The sequence below is a fragment of the Sinocyclocheilus grahami genome, unplaced genomic scaffold (assembly GCF_001515645.1).
Source record: "Sinocyclocheilus grahami isolate Dianchi unplaced genomic scaffold, SAMN03320097.WGS_v1.1 scaffold16.1, whole genome shotgun sequence".
NCBI classification, from domain to species: Eukaryota; Metazoa; Chordata; class Actinopteri; order Cypriniformes; family Cyprinidae; genus Sinocyclocheilus; species Sinocyclocheilus grahami.
This window is the reverse complement of record NW_015505195.1, coordinates 3,032,546-3,058,469: the sequence shown is the minus strand read 5'-3', so window position 1 is coordinate 3,058,469 and position 25,924 is coordinate 3,032,546. Positions and strand designations below refer to the sequence as shown.

Here is a 25,924-nt window from a genome sequence, read left to right as displayed (position 1 = left end):
GTGCAAATTGATGAACAGAGGTGTGACATCCAAGTCCTCCAGGCAGAACCCAAGGTTAAACCCCCCATTCAAAAGCACAATAAGGTTCCATTAATTAGGTAACTTAATTAAATAAAGTTGTTAACTTGAACTAACAATGAAAAACAATTATTTTTGCAATTATTAATCTTAAGTAATAATGGATCTTAGTAAATGTTGATTTCAGCACTTACTAATACATTATTAAAATCAAAAATTATCTAACTAACAATGAATAGTTTTATTTCCATTAACTTTAACAAAGATTAATAAATACTGTAGCACGTTTATTGCTCTTTGTTAGTTAATTTTAGTTCATGGATTAACTAATGTTAATGGGACCTTAAAGGATTGCCAATCTAACCCATGAATGTGCTACTGACACCTGTGATGTTATTTTAGTTCAAATGTTCTCTGCTCAATGGCTAAATAAAAGAATACAATCTATATATACTATTTTATACATACTTTATATACAATCTAATATAAACTTTAAATGTTTGGGATTGAGCAGCATTGCCTGTAAAATGTGTTTAGTTTGAGGGAGTACTCTTTGAATCTTTTTGAATTTGTTTAACTAGCCCTTGAGGTTTATGATCTCACCGCTGGCCTTGTTAAGATGAAGTGATGGCCAGAAAGCATTGACCTGCTTTCTTTTGTGCTCCCCAGCAGTGTGGCTGTATGAATGATCACACGGATTCTATATGGTGTCTTAATTGTCCTCTAGGATGTGTACATGTAGCTAGATGTATGAGAGCCTGAGTGTGTGTGTGTGTGTGTGTGTGTGTAAGAATGAATGGCCACATGACACCTGTTAATTTCAACCTTGTCTCCACTGGGTTCAAACAAATGAAAAGCCAGACGTCCTGCACATAAGGGACATAATGGAAAATCCTTTCATCCAGACAGTCAACTACAGCATCAGCCTTCCTTGTATTGTCTCTTTGAGTTCAGTCATCCAGTCATATCAGAATCTTTCTATCTTGAGCCATTTGAAGTTGCGATGTAATGGAAGTAGCAACAGGTCGTTTCTTCTTTACTGTGACGTAGATCCAAGTGAAACAGATTACTGAAAAATGAAAATGGGGACTTAGTTCAATCTACTAATTGTTGATTGCATGGAGGCAGATCTGAACATGAACTTGCAGTAGATTGTAAGAAAATGGCATAGTTTAAGCAGACTAAATGATTGGAGAAGTCGAGTTTCACCAAAAGATCAAGTTATGATATTTTAATAAAAAATGATGAGGTATAAAAAGAAAGAATGAAAGGAAGAAAGGAAAAGAAACATGCATGGAGCACAATAAGATCAATAATATGCATTAATTAAAACAAAATTAAAGGCATGATTTTTTGTATTATATTTTTTTTCAATAACTACAGCCATGATAATCAATGTTTAAATTAATTGTTTACCTAAAATCAAATTTTACCTTACTATTTTGATATACGTAGGCTCCTATTTTCCTCCTTCACCATCCACTTGCACTGTATGAAAAAATAAAACAGCTTGAACATTCTGCTAAACATCTACTTTTCACAAATATAATACAATTCTCGAGTCACATGAGGGTGAGTAAATGATAGACTTTTTATTTTTGCCTGCACTGTCCGTTCTCGGCCGTTTAAAAAGTTTCTTCAGTGTTAATGTTGATGTTCAGTGCTGATCGATGATGGTGTACAAAAGTTATTTTAAAAATGTACGCAGCATTCCAAAATAAAAAGGAATAGAAAGCAAACTGCTCCAGAGGGAGGGAGGGAGAGAGTGCAGTGGGCGGAGTTGTGTCTTTCACTAAGCGGGGGTGGACTGCAGAGCCAGAGGGAGGGAGCGAGGGGAGCAGCTTGAGACTCCAGAGATCCGTGACGGACTGTGTGTGTGCGTGCGCGCGCTGGAGGAGAACAGTTCGATAGCTCTGCGTACTATATTTGAAAACATTTGACCCTTTCTCGCTGGACTTGGGCTGTGTTCTAATGCCTCTACCGGACGATGAGAGAGGCCCTCACCATGAAATTCGCTTGGAAAGCTAAAATGGTAAGAAGTCGCGGTTCGTTTGCCCCCTGCACACTGTTGATTTTGCGGCTTTGAGCTAGACAGGAGAGAGGGTGGGGGAAAGACGAGAGCTCGGAGTGGAGGATAAAGAAGAATTTGGGAGGGGAGGGGATATAAATAATGTTTTACTATAGTAATATATCGCACTCGTCTGTTTATGATCCACACGCTGACTTTGGATCTGAAAGTCTCCACGTAGGCGGCGGTTCCCATTAGTTTCTCCCTCTAGAAATACTTCTGCTTTTATGATGAACAGCCTCCAGGCTGCAGACGAAAACAAAGCGGACAGATGGGCTTAAACCCACTTGTTATTGTTGTTATTGGTGAGGGGGTGTTTCTTATGGACTTTGTGGTTGTGTTGATTTTGTGTGCAGGCTGTAGGGGGTAGAAAACGCCTCTGATTGGGATGATAACATGGTCAGCATCCTTTCATTGTTTGTTTACAGGATTTTAGGGACCTAAACAGAGTCCTCAACTATCCCACAGATTTTAAATCCATTCGTTGTAATGCTTTTTTCAGGGCTTTATAAAGTCTCATAGACAATTTTCATTGACAAAGTATTATACTTATTATTTTATCAGATATTTATTACATTTTCCACTTTAGACAGATTCTTTATATGCATTCGAAGTATTTTTTCATCAGTTTTTGCGTTCTCTAGGAGTAGAACCCATGGAATTGGCATTGCTCTTTATTAATAATATAATAATAGTTGAGCAGCAGCAAAAATAAAAGCAATAAATGTTAATACAATTAAGTAATAAATAAAATGATAAGAAAAAGCCAGTGATAAAAATAGAAATAACAATTTATAATACAATTAGGGGTGGGCGATATAGCCTCAAAATTATATCACGATATTTCAAGAATATTTGCGATAACGATATTTATGACGATATAGAGAAAAAAAAACATGGAACAACGTTTTATTGTTGATTGCAGCTGGCAGGCAGTAGGGTGTATGACATAAACATATCGTGAGAGGGACTTACCCCTTATTTACACTGCACATGTCTCTGCGCCACTTCGCTAAAGATATGCACCTCGCCTATTTTTGAAGGTAAGAGTGTGCGTTCGAATATGATCTAGAACTGCTCTCGCGATACTTTGATGTCATACACCAATCAGTCTGCGCAGCGCTGCTTCAAGTCGAACACACCTATTGGGTTTGTGGTGTTGTGCGCACTAGGGGACGTATATCCGCCATACGTCATCGTGTCCCTATATAATTGATATCGCGATATAACACTTTTTTTATCATGTAAAAATTTATACCGGTATTATCGTGGACGGTATGATATGGCACACCCCTAAATACAATATAATTAAACTGAATAAAATAAACTAGTTAAACCTGATAATTAAAGCTAATAAACCTAACCTCAAAGAGCTCCCATCTAATCTGACCGAATGTGGCTACAGTACTAGAACTCCACTGTTTTATTTCATAGAAAAACTATTTTGTTTCCTCATATGTAGCCCCACCCTCTCTAATATCTGCCTGTGCCGCTGAGCAGGTTTTGTAAAACATTTCTTCCAGTACAAAGGGGCAGTACAGTGCATAGACTGTGGACTTGGCAGGGTCCGGGCAGTGGGTGTGCAGACCTCCTACCATTGTTTTTGAGTGCAGACTGCATGACTCATCCAGCTGAGTATTTCTCTGGACACACTGTACAGGAAACGGCCCGGGAAATACAGACAGACTGATCCACTTCATTCCAGGGACAGTTACTCTTTCAGGCGCATAAAACTGCAGACGTAGTCTGGATGTGCTGCAATACTGAAAAAGCTCAGTATGGAGATGTTTTTAATGTCAGGGTTGATGACTTTGAAAGTAATGTGTATATATATTTATGTACTATCACGCTTTGTACTAATACATATACACCCATATAGCTAAATATTTAAGATTGGAGGGGACAGAATTTAAAAAATGTAAATCTTCATTGAAAAACCCACATTAGTCTTAGAGTCCTCAATGTGGTGATTAAACCTCTGTATACACACCAATCTTTTGTTGTGTTTTAGTTTTCCTGATATTCAGAAATACTTTTTGGTACCCAAGAGTGCTGGATACACTTATTGGACCTATTTAGCATGGCTTTGGATGAATTCACATGGAAACAAACTTCTGACTTTCACAGTAATCCAAGGACAGGTCCGTGATGCCACAGTGCAGCCAGACTTTTTCCAGACTTCTGGAATCTTTTTGGAAAAAAGTCTGGTGACATCGTTTGTGAAACAGCAATATTTCACAAAATTCCTTTAGGTGCATTTTTTAGTGTGCATAAAGGCAACAGTTTATTAAATATATAAACAGCTGTGTTCATTTCAAGTCTTCCCACAGTCTCTAGAGTATGCACTGCAAAAAAAAAAAAAAATAAATAAAATATATAACATAACCACATTTTTTAAAACTAAACCATCTTAATGTCTTACGAGATAGCATAACATATTAACAGTTGTTTTCAGACTAACACTAGTCTTCACAATAGGGTTTCGAGTATCACAGCTCTACTTTATTGTTATTAACTGAAGTGGGCAGAATTTATCGATATTCTCTCTCTGACAGTTTAATATGAACGTTAAGCTGTGCACAGCCTGAAAGGCTCCACTCACCCAGACACTTAATGTTGGTCATCCCATTATACTGTTTGTATTTGTGTGTGTGTCTGTCTGACTGAGAAAGCCTATGTGTGTGTATGATTATGTTTACAGACTTCTCTAAGTTTGGTCCTTGAACTCCGAGGCTGGATGGAGAAATCCTTCACTGTTATAAGTCTGTAAAAGCTCTTAGGCTGGTTTTTAAAACTCAATGCCAGCTCTGATCTCATTTCTCCTCTCTCCCCCTCTCTCTGTCTCCTTCCTCCAAATGAGTTATCATTTCTCTCCTCCACTCACCCCCATCATTTCTGTCAGTCTTTTGATACAAAAATGTAAAGCCAGACTTCCTGTTTATGCCGAACTGAGACCCCAGTTTTACGCCATGACATTCCAAATGGAGTAACGTTGATTGTTTTCTCTCTCTGCAGAGCTCTGTGCAGGACTGGGGAGAGGAGGTTGAGGAAGGAGCCATATACAACGTGACGCTGAAGAGGGTCCAAATCCAGCAGGCGGCTAACAAAGGCGCAAGATGGCTGGGGGTGAGAGGAGGCCTTTGATCTGAATGCACTTCCAGTCTTATTTAAAGAAACACTTTGACTGCTCATGCTGGGCCGGCCAGACAGTAGGGCATATTAAGGGTGACTTTGTAAAGCTTTTTACGGATGTATTTAGTTGTGGGGTTCTTATAGTGTTCTGGTTTATGTCTTAATGGATGGTTGCAAGAAAACACATAAAACTTTATATAGGGTTGTTTGTTTGGTAAAAGTAAAAGCTTGGTTAATGGGTTAATTCACCCCAAAAATGAAAGTTCTGTCACATTTATTTACATTCATGTCATTCCAAACCTGTATTACTTTTTTACACACAAAATAAGATATTTTAAAAAATGTTGAGTTGTTTTGAACCCCATCAGCTTTTATTGTATGGACAAAAACACTCTTCAAAATACCTTCTTTATGTTTTCCTTAATGTTATCACTACTTCTCATGTTTAGTGACAGGAAAACATTAAAGTCTGTTCTCTGTTGCACGTTTTCAACCAAAAATTTGCTGCATGTCTTTCAAGGTTTATACAACAATTGTTATTTTATGAAGGCATGTTATGGCTCCGTTCCGTATTACATTGGTGAATATGGTATAATCTGTTGCTTTAACCTTGAATAACTTTTTCCATATTGCCAACACCCTTCTGAATCAACATCAGAAAACAAAGCACTTATGAGCTGATGTGATTTCCATTGGGCTTTAGTTTGTTGTAATACAGCTGTTTTTACATTAAATGGGTGTTGAGTGAAAACACAGTTAATTTAATATAGAATCATTTCATAAATATGACATTGATGATTGCGCTGATTTTAAGTATTTTTAAGAAGTCTGCTGACTTTCCAGCGTTTCTCTGAGAGGTAGGAGGAGGTTGCTCTGATTAAAAGCAGATTGTAGAGTTTCTTGTTGTAGTGTGCTTGCAGTACCAAGGTCTAGTTCTTTTTCTTCCCTGTTTATTTCTGCTTTTCTCCTTCTGTTTCTCTGCACAATACTTAAATGCATGCTTAAAAAATTTACTTCCTTTTATATTACTCTCAAAGTATTTTCCTTTGCTTTCTCAGGCGGAGGGTGACCGCTTGCCCCCAGGTCACACAGTCAGCCAGTTGGAGACGTGTAAGATCAGGAGTATCCGGGCGGGGACACTGGAGCGCTTGGTAGAGACACTCCTCACAGCGTTCGGTGATAATGACCTGACCTACACCAGCATCTTCCTCTCCACGTACAGGGCCTTTGCTCCTACGCAGACTGTACTGGAATTGCTGCTGGACAGGTGTGTACTCTTGTGTGCATGTTTTTGATTGGACATCATAAATGTCAGGTGAAACCTGCGTGTATTCTGACTGGCTGTTTTGAATGTTCATGTTTGCATGTATGCTTAGTGAAGAGAGGTCGCATTTTGTGGTCATGTATCTTAGCAAGTAGAAATGTCTATCTTGGTATTAATGTAAACACAGTCGGTTAAGTTGCATGAATGTAAACAGACTAAGCAAAAAATTGGATGTGTGTCAAAATATGAGATCTACAGGGATCCCACAGTCTTGGAAAACATGGAAATACTTGGAAATTTCAAACGTGAGATTTCCAGGCCTGGAAAATTCATGGAAATTTCTATGGTCAATATATATTTTTTCTAGTTATGTTCAGTTCTAATGTATTTCTTTCACTAGATATGGTTTTTATAAAAGCAATCTTTATAAACTTATTTTTTAAAAATCCATACCTAGTCATCTGGAAAAGTCATGGTAATTTATTTGTCTGGAAATGTGGAAAACCTGGATCTATGCATTAAATACATCTAAATACATTATTTATTTTATTAATTTCATACCTTATATTTTATAATGGAAAAATCAATGTATTTATCTGAAAATGTGGGAACTGTGGATCTATGCGTAACACTATACAGTTTAAATGCATCTAAATACATTCTTTTTTATTTAATTTTCATATATATTTTATATTTTATAAAGATAAAAATATATTCAATCATGGTGATTTTTTTTTATCTAAAAATGTGGGAACCATGGATCTATGCAATATACTTTCACAGTTTAAATGCATATAAGTATTATTTTATTACTAAATATTATTTTATTTGTTTTATTTTCATACCTGTTGTTTTATATTTTATAATGCTTGTTTTGAATGATTATTTGTTGTTTTAAAATAAAAAATTAATTATAAGTGTTTTGGATATTAAAAAAACTTTAACATTAAAAGTGGACTATATGGGAAATATGAAGTAATAAAAAAATAGTGATTTAAAAATACAATACAATACAATAAAAACATTGTTCAGTGGTTACTGCCTTTACTATTGGTCAGCATGCTCACAGGTTGGTTTCTCTCTTCTTTCTCAGGTATGGTAGTTTTGAGGATTGTGAGGGGGAGCTTAACCAGTGTCGGACTGGAGAGAGCAGAGTTGCTGTGATAGTGATTTAAAAATACAATACAATACAATAAAAACATTGTTCAGTGGTTACTGCCTTTACTATTGGTCAGCATGCTCACAGGTTGGTTTCTCTCTTCTTTCTCAGGTATGGTAGTTTTGAGGATTGTGACGGGGAGCTTAACCAGTGTCGGACTGGAGAGAGCAGAGTTGCTGTGAGAACGTGAGTTCTGTCATCATCTTTGTTATCTGTGCCACTGTATCAGAAGTGACTGCCGAGCAGCTCTTGTGTTTGTTGTTTCATTTCCATGGAAGCTTAAAAATAGAGGTCAAACTCTGTGATATTTTGTGCATGCATGTGTGTGAGTTTGGAAGCAATTAGAAATAAAAGGGAACTGATGAATGATGGTGTTTGGTTGCTGCATGAGTCACAGCATTGCAGCTGAATTGTACTATGAGAGATTCCCTCACTAGATTGTGCCATCTGGTTTTCTCTGGTTTATACAAACATCTACAATATGTGTTATTTTTTTTCAGTGCTTTGGCCTCTATTCTAAGAGCCTGGTTGGATCAGTGTCCAGAGGACTTCCAGGAACCTCCATCATATCCGAGCTTGCATCGTGTGCTGGGTTTCCTGCAGAAGGCCATGCCAGGCTCAGAGCCAATGCGCCGGGCTCAGAGTCTTCTAGAACAATTGCGTGTCCAGGCCAGCCTAGAGAATGAGACTGAAGGTAAGTCATATCCAGTTACTGTTAATAATTTTATCCATCCTATCTAAATTCTTGCCTCTTTGTTTATACATGGTTGTTGTCTTCTATGCATACAAAAACACCTGCTGTCTGTTTGTTGCAGGAGGCTTTCAGTACAACAACCCTTTCTGTCTTGGGGAAGATGAAGAAGTGGAGATCGATTTGCAGGAGGACTTCTTCTCCTTTGAGGTTGACCTCGTAGCAGAGCAGCTGACTTATATGGATGCGGTGAGAGAGAGAAACCTAGATTAAATCAGTGCTATGGGAGCATGAAATATTATTTTGCACATTCTTTGGCTAAAGCTATGAAATATTTCCTTCTTTCCACAGCTGTTGTTTAAGAAGGTGGTTCCTCATCACTGTTTGGGTGCTATCTGGTCTCAGCGTGATAAAAAGGATGGCAAACAGAGTGCACCCACTATCCGTGCCACCATCACCCAGTTCAATGCGGTAACGGCGTGTGTGGTCAGCACCATCCTCCGTCAGAGGCAGATGCGCCCGCATTTGCGTGCTCGCATCATCCAGCGCTGGATCGACATTGCACAGGTGCGTAACCCAAAACACACACAAATACATGCTCTTATGATTTGGTCACGTTTAAACTTGTCAACCCCAGGCTCATTCGAACTAAATCAGTCTGCAGCACTGTAGTGTTAAGTGACTTTCTAGCAATACTTTGGATTTCCTGGCAAAGATAAAACCTGGTGTTGATCTGGAATTTTCTTGGAGCATTTGGGTAAAGAGTGACACCTAATCTATGTCGTTGTAAGACATAACTGTTTTAGATTAGATCTAGATAAACCAAAGTAGACATAATAGTGACTTTCAACCTCCCAAAGGATTTTTGATAAAGTCTCATTAGGCCCATTTGTAAATGAAAATATGTAAACATGGATTATCATGTTCTCAGGAGTGTCGCATTCGTAAGAACTTCTCGTCTCTGAGAGCCATAGTATCGGCACTGCAGTCCAACCCCATCTACAGACTGAAGAGAGCGTGGGCTTCTGTTTCCAAGTAAGTTCTGTCAATAAACAAGCCTGATTTTTTAAAAAGTACATCGACTGGTTAAATTATTAAAATCATTTTAATATTGGTTGTTTACCTGTTATGTTATGGTTGCTAGTAAAGTGTCTAGATGGATATAGACTACCATTCAAAAGTTGGGGATCACTTATTTATTTATTTTTAAAGAAATTTATACTTTTGTTCCGCAAGGGCACATTCAATTGATCAAAAATGACAGTAAAGACATTTAAAATTTTGCAAAAGATTTATTTTGAATAAATGTTGTTCTTCAAGTGTTCTATCCTATCAAAGCATCCTGAAAAAGACAATATATCACAGTTTCCACACTTGATTGAGCTGCACAACTATTTTCAACTGATCATAATAAGAAATATTATTAAGCATTTTAAGAATGATTTCTGAAGGATCATGTGACACTGGAGTAATGACAAAAATTCAGCATTGCCATCACAGGAATAAATTACATTTGAAAATATATTCAAATAGGAAAGAGTCATTTTAAATTGTAATATTTCACAATCTTACTGTTTTTAATGTATTTTTATTAAATAAATGCTGTCTTGGTGAATCTTGGTAAATTGCTATCTTGGTGAATCAAACTTTTGAACAGTTGTGTATTCTGTAGTGACTTTTTGGGATGATAATAAGAATGACATGTTCATACTCTTTGATTGTTTTTGTTCCACTCTGCTACATTAGAGATAGTATGCAGATGTTTGAAGAGCTTTCCGATATTTTCTCCGACCAGAATAATTACCTTACAAGCAGGGAACTGCTAATGCGGGTGAGCTCACGCACACACCTCTTTTTCTCAGTTCTGTTGTCTTTTCTCTTTGCACAGAGTCATTTACGTTAGTGTTCCCTAATAACCAGGCCAATGTGGAATCAAAATTTTTTTTTTTATCTATTGCATCATGTGTTTGTGTTTTGAAAATATGTTTATTACATTTTAGGCTAATTTAATGATGCTTTCAGCTACCAATAAGAGTGTATTACTCTCAACTCTATTTAACACCCAAAAAAACAGTACAGGAAATGGAGGAAAATTCTGCCAATTCTTCCTGAGCCTACTAAAAACTAACTCTGATCTTAACAGGAGGGCACCTCGAAATTTGCCAGTCTGGACAGCTGTGCCAAAGATCACCAGAAAAGATCCCAAAAGAGACTGCAGTTACAGAAAGAGATGGTGAGTTAATAAAATCGAAAACCTGTGTCAATATGTAATTTGAAAATGAGTTAAATATTGTGTTTTAAAAGTGTCACGTTACCTTTTTTGTCTCCAGGGTGCCATGCAGGGGACGATCCCATACCTGGGTACATTTCTCACAGATTTGACCATGCTTGATACAGCACTACCTGACCAAGTTGAGGTGAGTCAGCTGCACACCCACCACGCATTTCCAGATGAAAAAGATAACCTTTTAAAGAATGATCTCTGTTATTATTGACCTAACATTCCCAGACCTCTGACGTATTCATTATCAAGGTTTAATTGACCTTCTTTTGGATTGTTTCACAAGAACATGAATCAGAATTTTTCACAAGTAAATTCATGAGGAGAATCTGGGCTAAAGTCTCTTTCTGTGCTCCACAGGGAGGACTGATTAATTTTGAAAAGCGGCGCAGAGTAAGTACAACATTCCTTATTATTTGGTCTTTATTATAGTCAAAACATCTGTTGAATCTCTTATTCATGGCTATAGGCATTTAGATTTGTGGGAATGTTGAACGAAATCTCTCTTTGCAGGAGTTTGAAGTGATCGCTCAGATCAAGCTCCTGCAGTCTGCGTGCAATAGTTACTGTCTGACCCCTGATCCCGCATTTCTGCGCTGGTTTAAAAGTCAGCCTCAGTACTCAGAGGAGGAGAGGTACACATTTTTTTTCACTCTGTACCCTTTTTTTCTCAACTGAAAATTGTGTAAGTCTTAAAAAGTATAATTCTCTCACATTTCCTACAGCTATGCGCTGTCTTGTGAAGTTGAAGGGTGGGAATGTTGAACGAAATCTCTCTTTGCAGGAGTTTGAAGTGATCGCTCAGATCAAGCTCCTGCAGTCTGCGTGCAATAGTTACTGTCTGACCCCTGATCCCGCATTTCTGCGCTGGTTTAAAAGTCAGCCTCAGTACTCAGAGGAGGAGAGGTACACATTTTTTTTCACTCTGTACCCTTTTTTTCTCAACTGAAAATTGTGTAAGTCTTAAAAAGTCTCTCACATTTCCTACAGCTATGCGCTGTCTTGTGAAGTTGAAGGATTGGGAGACAACAGCCCAACGTCACCAAAACCCCGCAAGAGTATGGTGAAGAGATTAAGCCTGTGAGTGACCTAAAACCAAAATCTTGACATCTGAATCGATCACGTTTTATTCTTAAGACCCCATGAATCAAAATTACAGATTTGTGACTCAGTAGTCCATGTCTGTTAGCTTTGAGGTCATTTATACTAATATACTCCAAAAGGTTACATTTTAAATTAAGATTTTTAAATGCATATATGCGTTAAAAAATTTCCCATGGAAACAAACCAAATACAACTTGCCATAACAGGAATAAATTATTAAAATATAGTTATTTAAAAATTTATATGAAAATAGAAAATGGTTATTTTAAACTGAAAAAAAATAAATAAAATAATTCTCGCAATTTTACAGTTTTTACTGCATTTTTAATTTAAAGAAAGGAAGCCTTGGTGCGCATAAGAGCACAATTTTACCGACAACAAACTTTGAACGGTAATGCATGTTCAAAGAGGAAGACAAATTCTTAAAATTTATTTAATGTCTCTTTTTGTCCTCACTAGACTCTTCTTAGGAACTGATGCCACGAACACAAGCTCTCCTGTGAGAGAAAGTCCTCGATCACCTCCTACTGGCAGCTCTGGGGAGAGCATGGACTCGGTCAGTGTGTCTTCCAGTGACTCTAGTCCTTCAGAGAGTGAAGGCATGACACCCACACACTCTATAGACACTCATCTGAAGAAGGTACAAACATCTTAAATCCTAACAAAATTATTGATATACCATTGTATTAAAATAATGTATTAAATGCACATCTGTTTGGTTACTGTAGCTGTCCGATTCTTCCTCCTGCACCTCATTGCACTCCATGGACACCTCCTCTTCTACAGCCAGCGCTTCCATATCTCTGGCCTCCCCGACCCTGCCTGGGCCCCCGTGCATGCATCGGCGCTCGATCTCGTTGCTGCCCATGTCCCCCACATCACCCGGTTTTCCGCCTGCCTATAACACACAAGCTCAGGATGCATGCATCATTCGAGTAAGCCTTGAACAGGGAAACGGCAACCTCTACAAGAGTATCATGGTTAGTGAGGACTTGAACATTATTAATCTACTCTTATGAGTGTGTACAATCTATTCTTGCTTATACATCCATATTTAATACATCAATACATTGTTAATATACTGGTCATATATAGTAGATAGATTACCAACAAGGGTTTTTAAAGTAAACTAAAACCATAAAAAAAACATTTTCTTTACTTGAAATAATAAAAAAATTAACTGAAGTAAAAAAAAGTATTCAGCTAGTTGCCAAAGCCAGCATTTCTCATTCTATTTTAGTTTACTAAAACTAAAATTTAAATGCTAATTAATGAATGTGTTTCAAATCAGACAGATACTCCTGTAAAAATAATAAATACATTGGTTTTAAAACTGGTCTAGGAACTGGTCAAATATCATGATGTGAATTGTGATTTATTGTATTCTTTTGGCAGCCACAGATTTGATCAGAAAAAAATTAATAAAAGCAAATCTACTTACAATTTTGCGGTGTTTTAGTGTTTATCTCATTCATATAGTGTTAATCTCTCCCTCCTTGCAATGTACATAAGTTCAAAGCGTTGAAATAATTTAAATTCAATAATTTATTATTATTATTAATAATAATAATAATAGTGAATTTTACATTTTTCAAATTAATTTAATTTTAAAATGTTTATCTTCAGGTTTATACATCCAACATCAATAGTAGGGGGGGGGGGGAAATATTATAGAAATAATATAAATAAATATGTCTAGATAATATTTTAATTATTTATTTTGGCTTTAGTAAAATGACAATACAACTTTTTTTAATGTGTAAACATGTTGTTTTTATAATATAAGATGCAAAGAGTCATCATATTTAGAGGCACTAAATTCATAGAAGACTTTCTGCATCATTGTTTCTCTATGCAGCTGACCAGTCAAGACAAAACTCCAGCTGTGATCTCTCGATCCATGGCCAAACACAACCTGGAGGGTAAGCAGGCTGCTGACTATGAGCTGGTGCAGGTCATCTCTGAGGAGAGAGGTACGATATTAAAACTTGTGTGTCTGGCACATTTTGAAATCTTGGTACTGGAATATATAATCTGTTTAGGGTTGTTTTTGGTGGAATGCCAACATCACATTTGCAATCCTTTTTTTTCCTCTTTCTCCAGAATTGGTCATCCCTGACAACGCCAACGTGTTTTACGCCATGAGCACATCTGCGAAATTTGACTTCCTGTTGCGTCTGCGTGGTTCTGAGGGGAGGCCGGTTCAGCTGCGCAGTCGTTGCAGCTCCACACTACCGCGCACACAGCAACGCTCCAGTCTGTCCCTCAGGCTCAGCAAGGTCACACTGTGACCTCTGACCTTTTTTTGGACCAGAATGGGCTTTGTAAAAAGACTACAGCCGGTGGAGTACTAGAAAATGGACTTATAGACTATTTCAAGGGGAGTTTATTAACTTCAAAAACATTTCAGAACTAATTTTGGCATCTCGTGTTCTTCTATTTTGCCTTTTGAAATGAAAGGCTTATGTTAAATAGTAGCATGTGCCTCCTCCTCCCCATCTAATCCACATGTACAGAGTCACATCCCAACCTCCCTATTGCTGGATATTTTGCACATGTGCAGGAAAGTCTCCTGCTCCACGTCAGTATTTGCATAAGAGCGCATCTCTTCCTAGCCAAGAGGCCTACACGACTTCCTCAGAGAGTAAGAGGGGAAAGAAAGAAGCTGTGGGAAGAGAAAACAAACGACAACCCTGTTGCCTTTATCAACGGTAATGATGGAACTCTTGCGTCAGTATTGAAGATGATCTCCAGTAGCTGTGATGTCGTCATCGTTGTCATTAACGTGTCCTTCTCCTGTCCACTTGTGCACTGTGTGGACAGTGTGGACTGTATCCCTAGACTTAAAGTGCTTGGACTGGCTCACTAAGAATCCATAGAATTGCATTTACTTTCCATCTTTAAGGGCAAAATTGAGAAAAGAACTACTGTTTCTTCTAGATATCACAAATGATGGGTATCTTATGACGAAACAAGGAGTAAGAAGTTGGAATCCTCATGCTGCCTTTATTTTTTCTGCTTATTCTAAGCGTTTTCATATTGTGAGCTGTGTGACGAATGCAGAAAATAAGCATTCTGATTGGTTCCTGCTTGGTTTTATCAAGTCTGTGGTGTTTCCTTTCACTATTGGATCCATGTTGTGTCTTTAAGGTGTGGTCACACTGCACCGATGATGGGTTTCTGTTCAGAAACCTGGATTGAGTGGCCTTCCTCACTGAAATAGTGCACTTGCTATAGAGTGGGCGGAGTCAATAGGTGTGTAGTAAAAAGAGTGCTTGGTCCACTTTTTGTAGCTTTCCTCTCTTCTGTCTTCAAGTAATGCTATATTAATGATATTCTTTTTCTTTATTTTTTTTATACATATGTTTTTGTAAGAGATGAAGAAATATCCATGATGTCTATGAAAAAAGGATTTTGGAAGTTTTAAAAAGATTTTGTTAACTAAAAGAGAACATGTTAAGAAAAAAAAAAAGCTGTGAAATTTGAGCGTGTGATTGTAAAGTGAGCATTAAAACAAGTCAGACATTTCCATCAACCAGCACAATAATTCACACTCATTGTGCCCCCGTCACCCTATAAGATGTTTCTTCAGAGCATTTGAGACATGTTACTTCTGCGCACCCGGTGAATGTTTCAAAAACTTGTTTTACACTAAAGCAAATAGTGAGCTACACGGAGGCATTTTAACACCAAATAGTTTCAGTCGTTTCTAAAGGCTTATGGAATTTGTGCCTTAATCATGTTCTTTCTCTACATAATTCTCATTAATTTGTTAATCTGGAATGCAATAATTATTAGTTAGCCCTTACTCCTGGTAATATGTCAACAGATGTACTACAGAATGTGCCAAACGTGCCCTTTTTTGCCTTTTGTTCTCTCACAATTAAGACACTTATTTTTGTTACATTGAACACGTAAGACTTTGATGACACCATTTTTCAACAAGGTAAAATTGTAGTGTTTTAACAGTAGTGGGGCAGCAGTATTTGTATTTTGATGAATTTGTCAATTCAAATTTATTCAGCACTTGTGAATTTTCTCCATTCTTTATTTTGAATATTTCTTCACTACCAAAGATTTGTCTGTCTATAGAGAGTCAGTGAATAAATTATTATCGTTATGTTTTGTAATTTGAATATTACTTTTCATGAATTAAATGGAGACTCTGAAAGTACTGTGGATGTTGACTGACATTGACTTTGCTTGCATCACACCTAAAATAACATGACAAGTATGATTCATTCTTTCAAAGGTTTGTTTTGTAATTCTTCTCATTTCCATTATCTGCTTCAGTGTTATTGTTACATAAAACTAAAACTATAAAAAATTGGGTAACACTAAATATTGAAGTTAACATTAAGATGAATTAATGCTTTATAAGTATTTTTCATTGTTAGTCACGTTAACTAATATAGTTAACTGATGTTAACAAATGGAACCTTATTGTAAAGTGTTACCAAAAATGGTTTTTGGTATTTAAAATAAAGTCAATATAAATATTAGATGAGAAAACATAAACTTAAAAGATAAGAAAAAATTCTACGAAAGTTAGAAATGTTGCCTATAGTACTAAGTTAAAGAGAATTAAAGCTATAGAGAAATATTTTTTAAATAAAAATGACAAAAGAACATCCGAAAACTACTAAAGCTTAAAATAAAATTAAAATGAAAACTAGAAAAATAAATGCTAATTAAAAATACAAATAAAATCTATGATAGTATCTAATTAATACTAAAATAACATTACTTGACATTATTCAAGTCAATACTTCTCGAAGTGACTGCTTTTATAAATGTACACGTCACCACTGCATTACACATCTCCATTATCTCATGATTAGCAGAAGTGTAAACGCTGCTTTTTACCACAGGCTTCATATCTTCATGAGATTCCATATCTTATCTTGTTAGGTTGTCATCAGAGTTGTAACCACCATTGACATGGAGGAACAGGACTGGATTATGGACCAAAGTGCCTGGACCTCAAAAAAACTCCAAACATGTTTGGTCACATCCAATATCATGTTGCTTCTTTCACCTCAGATATGATAATGATAACTGCCAGAATCTTTATCAGCACCTTGATAAATCTGGTATAAAGGTCCAAAACACTGTGAGAGTAAGTAGCTCATTAACAGGATCCACATACAATAATGTATAATATATTAGATCATGCTGTTTTCTCATTTAGGACAATTATAAACTGGAGGCATTTTACAGTAATATTATAGGTTATTTAAAAAAGGTAAAAATATGAAGACTTTGTGAGTCTGACCAAGCTCACGCGACGCCGATAAAAAATTAAAACGAGGAACCTTTCTAAGCTTAGAGAGGAAATACTAATCATAAAACATGCTAACAAAGGCAAACATTTAAAGTTGTCATCAATAACTGAGAGTAGTTTCATAAAAAGAGATTTCAGAATGGCTGATTGGTTTGTTTCAAGAACTCCGCCTAACTTTGCACTTTTACAACGGGCACTAGAGTCAGCATTAGAGATTCACACAGCCACAGCACGCGGGTCAGCGAGGGACAGCGGATCAGTAACAGGTCAGTTCATATAACAGTTGTCTGGGAATGGGAAAAGAACTAGTGTGTGGGATGGCAAAACAATATCTTTTTCCCCTTCCAATTTTACAACAACCAGCAGACAAGGTAAAGCCTAGACGAACATGTTCTGCATGCAACCTGTAGCACTTGAATTGCTATATGAATAAACATTGTATCTCCATTGCAGCTGGTATCCGATACAGTGGGCATGGTGTGCCAGTCAGTAACAGGAGCAAAAGATGCTATGGTGGGGGCTGTGCTGGGCGGTGTGGAAAAGACACGTATGGCTGTGGCCGGTGGCATAAACACTGTCATGGGGAGCCGTATGGGTCAGATGGTCAGTAACGGTGTAGATAAGGCCCTCACCCACTCTGAAGACTGGGTGGAACAGAACCTTCCAATCAGTGAAAAGGAGCTTGGTGAGTGTTTCAGTTTTGGCAACAGCTAATTAACCAAAATGAAGCAATAGGGAATGTGTTAAAAAAAAAAAAACATTTCACTTTCAAGTCCCACCATTGCTTTGTTACCGGAAAATTTAATTTATAACACACTGACAATGAAGTGTTTCATACAATAAAACATGTTTCTTTTTATTTTATGTATTTTATATTTATATTAATGTATAATATTAGATGTATATACACTACTGTTCAAAAATTTGGAGTCAGTAATTTTTTTAAAAGAAGTTAATACTTTTGTTCAGCTAGCATGCATTAAATTGTTCAAAGGTGACAAAATACTTTTACACTGAAAAAAATCTATTTCAAATAAATGTTGTTCTTTTGAACCTGTATCGTGGTTTCCACAAACATATTAAGCAGCATAACTGTTTTCAACTTTGACAATGTGATAATATTAAGAAATATTTCTTGAGCATCAAATCAGCATATTAGAATGATTTCTGAATGTCATGTGACATTGAAGACTGGTGTAATGGCTGCTGCTTTGCTATCACAGAAATAAATTACATTTCATTATTTCATTATCAAATAGAAAACTGTTATTTTACATTGTAATATTATTTCACAATACTATTTTTTTTCTGTTTTAATCAAATAAATGTAGCCTTGGCGAGCATAAAAGACATTTGAAAAACATTTTAAAAAACATCAGTGTTGTGTGTTCTGCCCACAGCTGCACTGGCTGAACCAAGACCAGGTGAGGAGGAAGGATTCATAGTAACTACTAGACCCAGCTATTTCGTCCGCCTAGGTAAACTGTCTGCAAAAGTTCGGGAGAGGGCACTTGAGCAGTCTCTCATTAGGGCACGCAAGGCCAGAGACACTACGCATGCAGCTGTGACTCAAATGACCAGCACTTTGGACCTGCTGGAAAGTGCCCGGGTAACCTTGGCCAGTGCCAACCAGCAGCTAGGGGGCGCTCCGGAGCAGTTACTGCAGAGATGGAAAGAATGGAAGGAAGGGCAGCCCAAAGAACTGCAGGAGAAAGTAACAGCTGAGACAGAAGTAGATACAGCAAAAGACAAGGAAGAGGTACAGTTTGTTTTACTTAAAATGCGATACAAAATATATCTATGAATATTTATATATCTTACTCGTGGATGTCTCCTCATAGGAACTGGAATCGAGAGCTCTGTCGATGGTACGAGGTTTGAGTGATCAGCTGAAGGCAGCATGTTCAGGGGCTGTGTCCAGTATACAGGGTCTCCCAGGCACTGTGCAGGAACAGCTTCTGAATGCTCGACATACAGCTGGAGAGCTCCAGGCATCTCTGAGCAGCACCAAGACACTCACACCCATTCTCTTAGAACAGACACGGCAGCAGATCGGCCAGGTATAGTCATTTTGAGTGTATGCAGTTTTGTACACCGTATACCAATTGTTGTGCTTTATTCTATTTTACTACTAAAAATGTATGTAGAATTTAGAAAGTGTTCAATGTATATTTTCATCCTTCAACAGGTACGACAGTCATTGGATGGAGTCGTGGAGTACCTTCTCAATAACACTCCTCTCAATTGGCTGGTTGGGCCTTTTGCACCTCAGAAAACAGAGAAAGGCGATTGAAAATGCCATACAACTTAAGTAAAACTGATGAAATAGGTTGCTATATGGTTCAAATTGTTGTATGTTTTAACTATTTCCATTTTTTAATTTAAACTAGTGTTAACTGGAGTCTTTAGACTCGCACTAAATTGTTGAAATTACAGCATAATTAACATAAATGGCAAATTATCATTTCATCAATGTCAGTATTCTGAAAGTATTGAAACCACTACCAGGTAGAGTATGTAGGTTTCTGTGGGTGATATACTGTGTGTAGCATTCAAACCTTTGTGGTACTTAAATACTGAATACATGTATGTACTTTATGAATAAAAGCAAATCATTCTTCATAGTCACTGGTTTTGTAATTCCTTGATTTTCATATCATAACTCCTGCAAAAGAGATATGTTGATTATCTGAAATGCAAAACAAATGGATCAGTGGAGAAAAAAAAGCTTTGTCTAAGAAATTATTTCTTTTGTAACCATTTGTTTTTTGCTTTCTGGGCACAAATTAAGGATTCTTAAGAGAGGTAATATTTAATAATGAACCATTTTAGCATATTTAAGGTTATACATATGCAATATCACAGAAGCAAGTGCCCTGCTATAGTGAGTATCTCTGCTCTGCTCTTGGAATTAAGGCAAGACAGGCAAATGTGTATTTTTTTTTCTATTGTTTTTTCATGCAATGGTCAGTTTTAAGATTTTTGGCTATTTCGCCTCCATGACATGTTTTCAATACACATTTAAAGGGGTTATATGATGTTGCTAAAAAGAACATTATTTGGTGTAATGAAATGTTTATGCGGTTTAAGGTTCAAAAAACAAATTATTTTTCACATTCTGTACATTATTGTTTCTCCTCTATGCCCCGCCTTTTTGAAATGAGTCGATTTTTACAAGCTCATCGGTCTGAAAAGCGAGGTGTGCTCTGATTGGCCAGCTATCCAGTGCATTGTGATTGGCCGAATACCTCAAATGTGTGACGGAAATGTTATGCCCCTTACCACATTGTGATGGCGTGTCCCGGCCGGAGCGACGAGACAAAAACATTAAAACCCATTATAAACGAGGCATTTGATGCATCCAGTGGGGACATAATTACGGATTATAATGACTTATACTGTCTTTATATGCATTGCATTGCATCACGCCGCGTAAACATAAAATCATGTCTGCATTTGTGATCGGAGAAATTACAAACTACAAACGCTAATCTACACTGCTCAAAACTCGCGTTTGAATCGTCAGTGGCAAATTCTTTAAATATAAAAACGTACTTACAGTCTGTGAGTCAGAACAGCCGGCGTTGTAGTCTACTCTACCAGGATCAGGAAACAGTCCTCCATAAAATGCGCTGCACACATTTGAATATTTGGGTTGAACTGTTCTGGAACAGTGTTGTAAATACAACTTAACCACTGATTTCTAGTCGTGTCCTCTTTTGGAAGGCCAAACAAAGTAGTTTCGCTTTCACAACGAAACACAGAGCCTTCACGACATGGCGGCAGCAGCAACAACAATACAGCGAGAATAAAAATTACGCCTTCTTTGCGTGAACATTTGGGCGATGTTATGCAAATCTTCCCAGATCATGACGTAGACATGTGGGGGCGTGTTAGAACGAGCCGTTTTAGGTAGGCGTGGCTGACTCTTAACTTTTATAAAGAATATCTCTTTGGATTTGAGACTTTAGTCTTTGCAACTTTACAGATCTTCTTTATGCACCAAGAGCTTGTAACACTCCAAAGAGAAAGGAACAATTGAAATCGCATCATATGACCCCTTTAAAATGACGTCAACACATAAGAGTAGCGCTGCAGGTTTCAGGGGAACTTTAAAGGCTGTTTTCTCAAAATGAGTTTATTTTCTCATGCACTGAGCCAGAAATCTCCCCTTCACAAACCTTCCAGTTTTATTCTGGAGGTTTTTAATGAGGGGTTTGTTCATAAATCATTCACACTGATTGATGTAATATTTTATTCCTGAAAATGTATATATATTTTTTCTGGCTGCTGACAGTATTTTCTGATTCATGGAGTGATAAAGCAGACTGTTAAAAAGCAAACAAGACAAGACTTTTCATCCTACTTGATCCAATGTTCCCAAAAATGTATGCAAATGAGTGCATATGTAATTAGATAATGACTCATTTGCATATTTAAACATAACATTTGTCTCGATGTACTGTAATTAATCATCCAGGGAAGTATTGTGATATCAATTAGTTAAAACTTTTACCATATTTACCTGTGGTGTCTTTTAACAAGAGGAGTGGAACAAAAATAACATACATACTGTTGCTATAATCTTACAGCAACATGTGGATGCAGTTGAAGGAATAATTCACAAAAAGGAGCTTAAGTAGGAAGCTTTGACACTGAAATTGAAAACGAAAGCAGTCACATTCCTATAACTTGCACACTACCAATTTGCCCTCCCTAAAATATCTTCTTACATCTTTTTAATTTAAACAACTCTGAAAACAATACAACTGTGGCACTCAAACCAATGTTTTCTCAAACCAAATAAACTGCATGTTATCTAAATACATGGCAGTGTTGTTGGTGTGGACTGGACTGGACTGGACTGGACTGGACTGGACTGGGGGGAAGTGTGATGAAGTTTCGATGATGGCCAAAAGATGAATTGTTGCGCTACGGGTGACGTCATGCCCGTTGTTTCGGATGACGCTGAGAGAAGCAGGCCGCACGCGCATAGCAGGAACCTACCCTGTCAAGGTTTCTGTGGATCAAGGTCGTCGATTTCTCCTCAGTCACACGAAAATAGGGGTAAATATTCGAGCTAACGGAGGTTTTCAGCCACTACAAGTGTTTGTGGGACGGTCTCGGGGTCCCAGCTGTCCGTTTTGTGTGCGTGCCATCACGTCAGCTAGCCGTTAGCAGAGCTAGCGCGTTAGCCTGGCTAGTTGAGTATCTCAAACAAAATGACTTTCATCTGGTCAGCGATTTTAACACGGTCAGCTGTACGTAATATTAACTACTTTGGAAGGAAACCATTCGCTTTCTGTGTCGCTTTGACGCTGAGACCAAGTCGATTTGTTGTTTGTCGCGATACTCGGGTCAAAGACCAAATGTTTTTCCAATTGCAGAGCCCCTCTCAGCTGATTTTTTCCTGGACATGCTCCAGAATAACTCTATTTATTCCCCGTTTGCTTGGTAATCTGTCGTTGAGATAGTTAAGAGAAACTTCCATTTCAGCGTTAAACACTTACTGGCTCGATTTTATTCGAATTGAAGCGCAACTGTTGCCAGATTGTAATCGTCATTTGATCAGCAGGCTGTTTAGGTTTCAGTAACCTGGATCATTCTTCGCTTGTTTGAGAAACAAAACGCGAACAAACAAAGGAACTTTTGTTTTCGTGCAGCATATTGTCAGCCTCTAGCAGGGTCACCAGCAAATAAGGCAAATGGTTGAAAGTTGGGTTTTTACTCACTGTAAGGGGAATCCAGCAACATTAAACAGTTTCACCAGTTTCATTGATAAACTTTTCGTCTCTACTTTTCTCTTCCTGTTTAGTGTGTACAAATCTATTATTCTATATAGCCATGTTGAGTAAATTAACAACAGAAATGGGTATTATTTTCAAAGCTTTTCAGCAAAGTCAAGGGTAGAGCACAATAGATTAAATTGGATGCATGTGTTATGATATAGCAATTATGCATTAATAGTTTTAATGTGTTTGTAAAGAAATAGTTGGTAAAACTTTATTTTAAAGTGTCCTTGTTACACGTTTTGTGTTTATAGTACTAACAGTAAATTATGCATAATTATAAGCAACTAAACCAAACCTATAGCAATTACATGTTGCTTAGTATTGCTCGGTATTCATTTGTATAGTAACAGTGCAACAAGGACAACTTTTAAAGTGTAAACGAATAGTTTGCTCAACAATAAAAAATAGTAATTGTTTATTCACCCTCATGTCATTCCAAACCTGGGTGCTGTTTCTTCTTCTTCCATGGAACACAAAAATAGTTTTCACATCTTCACATTAATTATTTTTCCATAAAGTGTAAACGAATAGTTTGCTCAACAATAAAAAATAGTAATTGTTTATTCACCCTCATGTCATTCCAAACCTGGGTGCTGTTTTTTCTTCTTCTTCCATGGAACACAAAAATAGTTTTCACATCTTCACATTAATTATTTTTCCATACAACAACAGTTCACAGTGACCATGGGCTATCAAGCCACAGAAAGGACAAAAAAGCACCACAACTGTCTAATATGACTCACATGCTGTATTCACACAAAGCTATCACATGGCTTCAGAAGACTTCTAATATAGCACATGAGTTGTATAACATTTATGGTACTTTTATAGGCTTTTTTGTGTCTTTTTTGGAGCTTGATTGTCAATGGATACAAGGTTTTATGGAAGAGATCTATGTGAAGCTAATTTTTCTGTTTCATAGAAAATAAAATGTCTCATGGGTCAGGAATGAAATCACGGTGAGTAAATATTGACAATTTTTAGATATAATTTCCTTTTAGATCAGGCTTTTTTTGGCCACTTCATTATAAATTATGCTTTTGAAATACTAATTCTTAGACTCCGTTTCTAGGATCGCCCTCTCCCGTCCCCCTTACCCCCTTCTAAAACAGCATGGCTCAGGAGACAAATCAGACGCAGGTGCCAATGCTTTGCACTATGGGATGTGGTTTCTATGGTAACCCTCGCACCAATGGAATGTGCTCTATCTGCTACAAGGAACATCTGCAGAGACAACAAGGAGGGGGGAGAAACAGTCCCCCAGGTGAGAAAGGTAGGATTCTAGGAGATCACATGTACCTGTTGTATTAGGAATTAAATGCGCTCACTCAGTTTTGAGGTTAAGCAGAGTTCATAATTAGGATTCTGTTCGTTTCTTCCAGGTGCCACATCTCCTGTAGGTTCCCCAGGGGCATCTGCGGTGACGGTGGAGTCCACCCCTGTACCCACTACGGAAGCTGTTACCCCACCTGAAGAGCGCAAGTCTAGGTAAGAAGAACTTTATAAATCTGAGACGGTTCATGCTTCAATTGGTATAAACTACAAGTGCAAAACAGCTTGTGATGGTATAAGAAGGAAATGAATTATATCAAATAACTCCTGCGAGATAACTCAATGCGAATACCATTGAATTGAATTGTATTCGGTTGTATTGTGTTTATGCAGTAGTTCGCCCAGCCCAGTAACCCAGCAGATGACTGCTATGAGCATCTCCCAGGACACGCCAACCACTGATTCAGACAGAGCAGAAGTGGATGAGGAAGAGGAGGAGGACTCGCCTAAAAGCACAGGTCTACTGTGTTCTGTCTCATACATGCACATTGTACAAAATTATCTTCAGGGGCATTATAGTTTAGTAAAACTAAAATCATAAAGTAGTTTTGTTCCTTGAAATGAAATAAACTTTAAAATAAAATTACTAAATTTATAATTTTACAAAATGCTTTTCAAATTATTTGTATTTATTTTATTGTCTTATTTTTATTTATTATTATTTCAAATAATTTATATTGTAATTTTTCCTCGTTAAACCATTGCATACATAGTATATTGATTCCGTTTAGTGAGACATGGAATATCCAATAAATCAAAAAAAAAATTTGGCAGAATATTTGAATATTAAACCAGTTGTTAGTAGAAATTTTATGCATATTCATCCTAGGAGAATCATGCAATTCACACCGAACTTTGTCAATATGATGCCAAGATACTGAAGATGCTCAATTGTAAACGGATTTTGGATACCTTGAATGGTGTTTCGATGGCGATTTATTAAAGTAACAGTAAAAAAAAAAAGTCATTTTCTTATATCTTTAAAGTGCATTATCCAAATTCTTTAAAACTTTTTACATATGAAGAACAAGTCATTCTTAGGAAACATGCTTAGTTTCATAAATTTATAATGCTCAGGGGCCAACAAAAATTTTTAAAACACAAAAACCTCTTTTTATTTTCGTCAAAAAAGGAGACAAAATGTTATTGCAGACTTCACTGCACGCCTCTACTACGCGAGCTTTCATGAGTGCGGTTGCCAGATATCAAGAGTTTTAATCCCCGAATCAGAGCTTCGTTGTTAAATTCATACATTTTCCGGCCGGTGTGTCATGCTTATTTTAAGCAATCTGGCAACCATGCACACGCGCTCTCTCCTCATTGCGGAAGCACCGTCGCAGATGATCTGAAAAACAAACAAGCTGGAGTTTAGCGATCTAAATGAAAGCGTAATTCAGCCGGTCAGTGTTCTGTCATGAGATCTCGACTGTATTGTTTGCGATTGTGATCGCTGAATAAATACACTTACTCAATCACTGTTGTTTTAATAGAGAAATAGACTATTGCAATTATGGAATTAGTGGAATTACTAGGAATTTCACTGTTATAATATTTTTTGTTTGTTTTAGAGATTGCATAAGTCTTTGGTGTTGATTTATATAATAAAAAGCCTATAATAAATCAGTACACTAGATGAGGTAAAATACACCATGTATGTGTCCACATTCTATTTATTTGTGCTTACTGGAGAAAGTGCAGTAGGCCTACCTGAAATGAAAAAGTAAATTTCTCAAATGACAACAATCATTACAATTATAAATTGAGAAAAAATTAATTTTTATCAGTTTAACCATTATACA

At 37.0% G+C, this 25,924-nt stretch overlaps 3 protein-coding genes across 8 annotated transcripts in view; all 3 read left to right on the top strand.

Annotated features, from left to right (window-relative positions):
• Nucleotides 1-15,258, top strand: part of rgl1 (ral guanine nucleotide dissociation stimulator-like 1) — a 29,065-nt gene extending 13,807 nt beyond the window's left edge. Inside the window, exons 1-18 of one of the 2 annotated variants that reach the window (XM_016229535.1) lie at nucleotides 1,778-2,050; nucleotides 5,102-5,212; nucleotides 6,277-6,485; nucleotides 7,753-7,827; nucleotides 8,142-8,335; nucleotides 8,457-8,581; nucleotides 8,684-8,899; nucleotides 9,264-9,367; nucleotides 10,079-10,163; nucleotides 10,476-10,565; nucleotides 10,663-10,749; nucleotides 10,974-11,006; nucleotides 11,127-11,248; nucleotides 11,604-11,693; nucleotides 12,177-12,357; nucleotides 12,446-12,697; nucleotides 13,576-13,690; nucleotides 13,821-15,258. In XM_016229535.1, the coding sequence (XP_016085021.1) occupies nucleotides 2,006-2,050; nucleotides 5,102-5,212; nucleotides 6,277-6,485; nucleotides 7,753-7,827; nucleotides 8,142-8,335; nucleotides 8,457-8,581; nucleotides 8,684-8,899; nucleotides 9,264-9,367; nucleotides 10,079-10,163; nucleotides 10,476-10,565; nucleotides 10,663-10,749; nucleotides 10,974-11,006; nucleotides 11,127-11,248; nucleotides 11,604-11,693; nucleotides 12,177-12,357; nucleotides 12,446-12,697; nucleotides 13,576-13,690; nucleotides 13,821-14,008 (2,322 nt within the window). In that variant the 5' untranslated portion in view covers nucleotides 1,778-2,005 and the 3' untranslated portion in view covers nucleotides 14,009-15,258. Of the gene's footprint in view, nucleotides 1-1,777; nucleotides 2,051-5,101; nucleotides 5,213-6,276; nucleotides 6,486-7,752; nucleotides 7,828-8,141; nucleotides 8,336-8,456; nucleotides 8,582-8,683; nucleotides 8,900-9,263; nucleotides 9,368-10,078; nucleotides 10,164-10,475; nucleotides 10,566-10,662; nucleotides 10,750-10,973; nucleotides 11,007-11,126; nucleotides 11,249-11,603; nucleotides 11,694-12,176; nucleotides 12,358-12,445; nucleotides 12,698-13,575; nucleotides 13,691-13,820 lie in introns of those variants that run through there. The other variant, XM_016229530.1, reaches the window with a different exon arrangement.
• A 2,036-nt stretch (nucleotides 15,259-17,294) lies between these two features.
• On the top strand, nucleotides 17,295-19,625 carry plin3 (perilipin 3). The gene is made up of 5 exons (XM_016231126.1): nucleotides 17,295-17,372; nucleotides 17,455-17,686; nucleotides 18,402-18,760; nucleotides 18,843-19,061; nucleotides 19,190-19,625. Exons 1-5 carry the CDS (start codon nucleotides 17,295-17,297, stop codon nucleotides 19,292-19,294), a joined length of 993 nt encoding a protein of 330 aa, XP_016086612.1. The 3' UTR covers nucleotides 19,295-19,625.
• Nucleotides 19,626-21,884: 2,259 nt separating this feature from the next.
• Nucleotides 21,885-25,924, top strand: part of LOC107548698 (AN1-type zinc finger protein 5-like) — a 12,780-nt gene continuing 8,740 nt past the window's right edge. The window contains exons 1-4 of one of the 5 annotated variants that reach the window (XM_016229512.1): nucleotides 21,885-22,068; nucleotides 23,866-24,057; nucleotides 24,176-24,281; nucleotides 24,456-24,583. In XM_016229512.1, coding sequence (XP_016084998.1) covers nucleotides 23,907-24,057; nucleotides 24,176-24,281; nucleotides 24,456-24,583 — 385 coding nt within the window. In that variant the 5' untranslated portion in view covers nucleotides 21,885-22,068; nucleotides 23,866-23,906. Of the gene's footprint in view, nucleotides 22,069-23,680; nucleotides 23,753-23,865; nucleotides 24,067-24,175; nucleotides 24,282-24,455; nucleotides 24,584-25,924 lie in introns of those variants that run through there. The other 4 variants (XM_016229520.1, XM_016229490.1, XM_016229506.1 and 1 more) reach the window with 4 other exon arrangements.

What these genes read in the sequence shown, in the direction of transcription:
- plin3 (XM_016231126.1), top strand. Translation starts at nt 17,295, where the DNA reads ATGGGAAAAGAACTAGTGTGTGGGATGGCAAAACAATATCTTTTTCCC. An exon ending in TACAACAACCAGCAGACAAG is followed by an intron (nt 17,373 to 17,454) that starts GTAAAGCCTAGA and finishes TCTCCATTGCAG; the next exon opens with CTGGTATCCGATACAGTGGG. An exon ending in CAGCAAAAGACAAGGAAGAG is followed by an intron (nt 18,761 to 18,842) that starts GTACAGTTTGTT and finishes GTCTCCTCATAG; the next exon opens with GAACTGGAATCGAGAGCTCT.